The 5420-nt window shown below is 39.0% G+C and overlaps 1 protein-coding gene across 1 annotated transcript; it reads left to right on the plus strand.

Annotated features, from left to right (window-relative positions):
- Positions 1-1580: 1580 nt before the first annotated feature.
- LOC148960165 (uncharacterized) lies at positions 1581-4759 on the plus strand. The gene is made up of 3 exons (XM_089108969.1): positions 1581-2229; positions 2404-3191; positions 3444-4759. The coding sequence occupies exons 1-3, from the start codon at positions 2211-2213 to the stop codon at positions 3528-3530; spliced, it is 894 nt and encodes a 297-aa protein (XP_088965095.1). The 5' UTR covers positions 1581-2210; the 3' UTR covers positions 3531-4759.
- Positions 4760-5420: the final 661 nt, after the last annotated feature.

Genomic DNA, 5420 nt, shown 5'->3' on the forward strand with positions numbered 1-5420 from the left:
GTTAGGGTTAGGGTTAGGGTTAGGGTTAGGGTTAGGGTTAGGGTTAGGGTTAGGGTTAGGGTTAGGGTTAGGGTTAGGGTTAGGGTTAGGGTTAGGGTTAGGGTTAGGGTTAGGGTTAGGGTTAGGGTTAGGGTTAGGGTTAGGGTTAGGGTTAGGGTTAGGGTTAGGGTTAGGGTTAGGGTTAGGGTTAGGGTTAGGGTTAGGGTTAGGGTTAGGGTTAGGGTTAGGGTTAGGGTTAGGGTTAGGGTTAGGGTTAGGGTTAGGGTTAGGGTTAGGGTTAGGGTTAGGGTTAGGGTTAGGGTTAGGGTTAGGGTTAGGGTTAGGGTTAGGGTTAGGGTTAGGGTTAGGGTTAGGGTTAGGGTTAGGGTTAGGGTTAGGGTTAGGGTTAGGGTTAGGGTTAGGGTTAGGGTTAGGGTTAGGGTTAGGGTTAGGGTTAGGGTTAGGGTTAGGGTTAGGGTTAGGGTTAGGGTTAGGGTTAGGGTTAGGGTTAGGGTTAGGGTTAGGGTTAGGGTTAGGGTTAGGGTTAGGGTTAGGGTTAGGGTTAGGGTTAGGGTTAGGGTTAGGGTTAGGGTTAGGGTTAGGGTTAGGGTTAGGGTTAGGGTTAGGGTTAGGGTTAGGGTTAGGGTTAGGGTTAGGGTTAGGGTTAGGGTTAGGGTTAGGGTTAGGGTTAGGGTTAGGGTTAGGGTTAGGGTTAGGGTTAGGGTTAGGGTTAGGGTTAGGGTTAGGGTTAGGGTTAGGGTTAGGGTTAGGGTTAGGGTTAGGGTTAGGGTTAGGGTTAGGGTTAGGGTTAGGGTTAGGGTTAGGGTTAGGGTTAGGGTTAGGGTTAGGGTTAGGGTTAGGGTTAGGGTTAGGGTTAGGGTTAGGGTTAGGGTTAGGGTTAGGGTTAGGGTTAGGGTTAGGGTAAAACTATTGCCAGAGTTAGGTCAAAATTTTAGAATCTTCTTTTTGGCAGCATCTCTCGTGATAAGGGACGAGGGGGGTGCCGCATTCCATAAAGGGAAGGTCTGCTTGTAGTTTGCTGCATTCGCAGCCCGGGGGGGGGGGGGTCCAGTCCGTTTGATTTTATGTTTAAACTTGTTATGCATAAAATTCTATCTGGTTTCATCATGAAACCAGTTGTCTTGTAACCAGTTTCCTCTATCATATTAGAAACATTTAGCCAGAATTGCGCTTTAATGTAACTAGTTTGACTAGGGCTAGCTCCCGTTGAAACCAGATTGTTTAAACCAAATAACTTTTTTATCTGGTTACATCATTGACCAGTTGTCTTCCAGCCTGTTTTGTCGATGTAACCAGATGCATGCAACCAGAATTGAGTTTTATGAAAGAGTGTCAATAATATTAAACGAGTTTCAATAAGGCTAGTTCCCGTTGAAAGCAGATCGTTTAAACCAGATGGTTTTTCTATCTGGTTACATCATGTAACCAGTTGTCTTCCAGCCGGTTTTTTCGATGTAACCAGATGCATGCAACCAGAATTGATATTTATGAAAGAGTTTCAATAATATAAAACGAGTTTCAATAAGGCTAGTTCCCGTTGAAAGCAGCGCGTTTTAACCAGATGACTTTTCTATCTGGTTACATAATGTAACCAGTTGTCTTCCAGCTTGTTTTGTCAATGTAACCAGATGCATATAACAAGAATTGCGTTTTATGAAAGAGTGTCAATAATATTAAACGAGTTTCAATAAGGCTAGTTCCCGTTGAAAGCAGATCGTTTAAACCAGATGGTTTTTCTATCTGGTTACATCATGTAACCAGTTGTCTTCCAGCCGGTTTTTTCGATGTAACCAGATGCATGCTACCAGAATTGATATTTATGAAAGAGTTTCAATAATATAAAACGAGTTTCAATAAGGCTAGTCCCCGTTGAAAGCAGCGCGTTTTAACCAGATGACTTTTTTATCTGGTTACATCATGTAACCAGTTGTCTTCCAGCTTGTTTTGTCAATGTAACCAGATGCATATAACCAGAATTGCGTTTTTATAAGAAAAGCTTCATTGGGGCTTGGTTCGGGTGTGACCAAATTTCTAAACCGAATTTCTCTAACCTGGTTTTCCATTTATTTCACGTATTTTGATGGGCGTAGTGAGATCGCGGGGCGATAGAGTAGAAAAAAGTATTTGTAGCAAAACATCATAATTTCCTTTTATTGAATCAGCATATTTTCCTTGTAGGATCAAGCAATTGTCCCTCGTTAAAGAACGAAATGGATTCAAATTTTCATGGCAAGTTGTTTCCTTATCGTTAATTATTTACAATAGAAAGGATGTTTTCTCACAGATTGATGGTCGAAACATATACTTTTGCAACAAGACTTTTTCAACACGATTGCATTTTGTTATCAGTTTTCTTGGAACCAGTTTCCTTTTTATACATGTAACCAGAATATTTTTATTTAGAACCTACCAAAATTCTGGACAGAGATCTGTTTGAAATTGATGGAAATCAATACGTGGCACTGGCGGACGTTAAAACAGATTTCCAGCACATGACTGGATCAGCCTTCAAAACCATGCTCCACCGAATGGGTATAAGGGCTAGATTAGCCCAAGGGACGATATGTGCAAAGCTGCAGTCACGTTTTGGAAAACAGAAAGGGGGACACTGGCTGATAGATATGGGAGATTTTCAAAAACTTAACAGCAAACACAAACAGCAAATCTTCAAACAGCTCCAAAGCACCACAACGATTGAAGCAAACGATAAAATTTCAACGAATGAAATGTGCGGGGAGGCCACAAACTCCATGACTGATGTGGAATCTTTCGAAGATGTTAGAATGGAAGACTACAGCGTTAATTACCGAGATCCACACAATAGTACACATGAAGCTGTTAATAATGAGTTTCCGAAAATTGCTGAATTCTACAGCAAGGTAATCAATCCAGAACGGCCCACTGGAAAAATTGCAGAGGCAACAGTGAAAAAGATCATTGGTAAAGCAAAAGAATACTTTATTTTTGTTGCAGAGACAGAAACACGGAGTCCAAACATTGAAGATTGCCTTAACACGAAAAAAGTGGATGCTTTCGTGCAAACGCGATTGGCCAAACCCTTAAGCTACGGCACGGTGGCAGGCTATGTACAATCGATTTTATATATTGCCAAATATGTGAAGAGAAATAGCGGAAACCTTATGGAAATAAAAGAGATTGTGCAGCTGAAAAGAATACAGTCTCAGCTGCAGGTAAGCATTTAATTTGAATTCATCTACTTCAGAGTTTATATCTACGTTTCAAGTGAACTAAGAACGGCCAAAGTGACCAAGATTGCCAAATTATCGTCGTCCAATAGCGAATTTGATATAAAATATGCTTTGAAAAGATTACAGCGTTGGTTGTGCTGTCGGTTACTTCTACGCTTTACGCACTTTGTATGCATTTTCCTTCTTGATGGTGTTGTTTTCTTTTGCTGATTGCATTCACTTTTCTTTTAACAGAGAGAGTACGAAAAGGAGAGAAGGAGAAAAAATACAAATACGGACAGAAAAAAAACTATTACTGGGGACAAGCAATGGAACTATTAAAGAAAATGAAATATGAATTGGAAACATTTTGTGGCACGAGAATAGATAAGGCAAGATTGTATCATGATTTCTTAATTCTTTTAATGTTTGCCACTGTTAATCCGGCAAGAAACACTGACATGATAAGACTTAAAATAGTGCAAGAGAAGGATGAAGAGCGAGATAGAAATAACAACTATCTTATATTCAAAGAAGATGGCACAGTGGAATTGGAAATAAACATTTTTAAAACCTCTTCGACTTATGGGTGCAATCGGATCTCGGTTTCGAGCGTCGATTATTTAGAGCGCTATTTGCGAACATTTATAGATAAAGAAAGGAGGATACTCCTTAAAGATAAGAAACACGACTTTCTTTTCATGCGTAAAAGTGGAGAGCCATTTGAAAGTTCCGAATCATTTACAGTTTATCTCTCCAAGTCATTCTCACAACATTCGGATGATCAATTGCATGTAACTACAGGAACCCTTCGTAAAAGTTTAGTTAACTGGGTTCTGTCTGAGGAAAAGGACAAAAACATAGAAGCAGCTATCGCAAGACTTATGTCACACAGTCAGAGAACTCAGAGACTAAGATACTATACCATGGAAACCGAGAACAAAATTAAAAAGGGTGTAAGACACTTGGCAGATAATACAGCTAACTGTTTAGGGATTCGTCGAAAATTGTCCTGTTGGAACTACCCCATTAGAGATCAAATTGTTGCTCTAATTACAAATGATTCGACTTTGGCTGTTCCAAACATTTTAGTAGGTAAGGTAATCGATGTGAACTACGACGAGAAAACTGTATTAATGGCCGAGATGGAAGAGACTGACGAAAGCTACACGTATAAAATGAAAATTGGCATCACCTTCAAAGAAAGTATAGAGGCTGTAGTTCACCCCATTGATTGTGTATATGATGCGGACAGTAACACTTATCATCTCCGAACACGTAAGCATGAAATATACGAGGCAGTCATGGAAGGGATGCGACAACAAATGGATGAAAGTTCATCGGAATCAGACAATGACTTTATTTAAATTTTGTAACATCATTACACATTATACTATTATTTGCGAACATTTGTGACACCTTCATAGATTAATTAGAGGTTGTAGTTCTCTCCATTGATTGTGTTACGATTTATTCCTTTTGAAGTATCAACGCTATAAAGATATTTTTTTCATGTAGCTACATAACAAAAAGTTTTCTTTAAGTTTTCAAAGTAGAAAAAGTGTCTACCAAAGAACTTTTCATTTTTGTTTCTTTACGTGTCTTCTAAATACATGCATTGATATATACAGGCCCCTTAAATTATGTGTTTTAAAGCCCTTCAAAACCAATTGCTAGCGCTAATTTAAGTTTAAAATGATGTATGAAAGTTATTTCACATTGATACTAACTCCCTGATGGCCCCTAGGTTAGGGGTATTTCCCAATACCAAAGTTAAAGATACCCACAATCAAAAGCAGAACAGAACATTTAATGAATTGAAGTGAATTGAATTGGTCATAACCCACCTAGGGAATGACCAAACTTTAGATGCAATTTACACCAAAACCATATAGAATTTCCAAGACCTCTGGTACTATGCTAGAGATGAAGTATATTTACCCATTGTATCAAAAGCTGGTAATCTTAAAACCTAATTTACTATTTTTCCATATTTTTCGAACATTCCTTACTTCACTACTATAGAGGGGTTTTAGCGGCGCGTCCTGGTGAAACAATAGGGCCTCGGTTAAATGTATTAAGGAAGGGGTGATACTTTTCAAAATAAGTGAAAAAATCATTAAATGTTTCTGGTGTAGAAAATTACGCTGAGTTGATTGACACTCTAGATAAAGGGTCTTAAATGCACCGTTTTTGAAATAATTGGGGTTGAAGTGGGGCAAAACAATAGGG

This window comes from Rhopilema esculentum, chromosome 6 (genome assembly GCF_057945365.1).
Source record: "Rhopilema esculentum isolate cy_ngs chromosome 6, ASM5794536v1, whole genome shotgun sequence".
Classification (NCBI taxonomy): domain Eukaryota; kingdom Metazoa; phylum Cnidaria; class Scyphozoa; order Rhizostomeae; family Rhizostomatidae; genus Rhopilema; species Rhopilema esculentum.

Coding starts and splice junctions, on each gene's coding strand:
- LOC148960165 (XM_089108969.1), top strand. Junction 3,192..3,443: donor GAATACAGTCTCAGCTGCAG/GTAAGCATTTAA, acceptor TTCTTTTAACAG/AGAGAGTACGAAAAGGAGAG.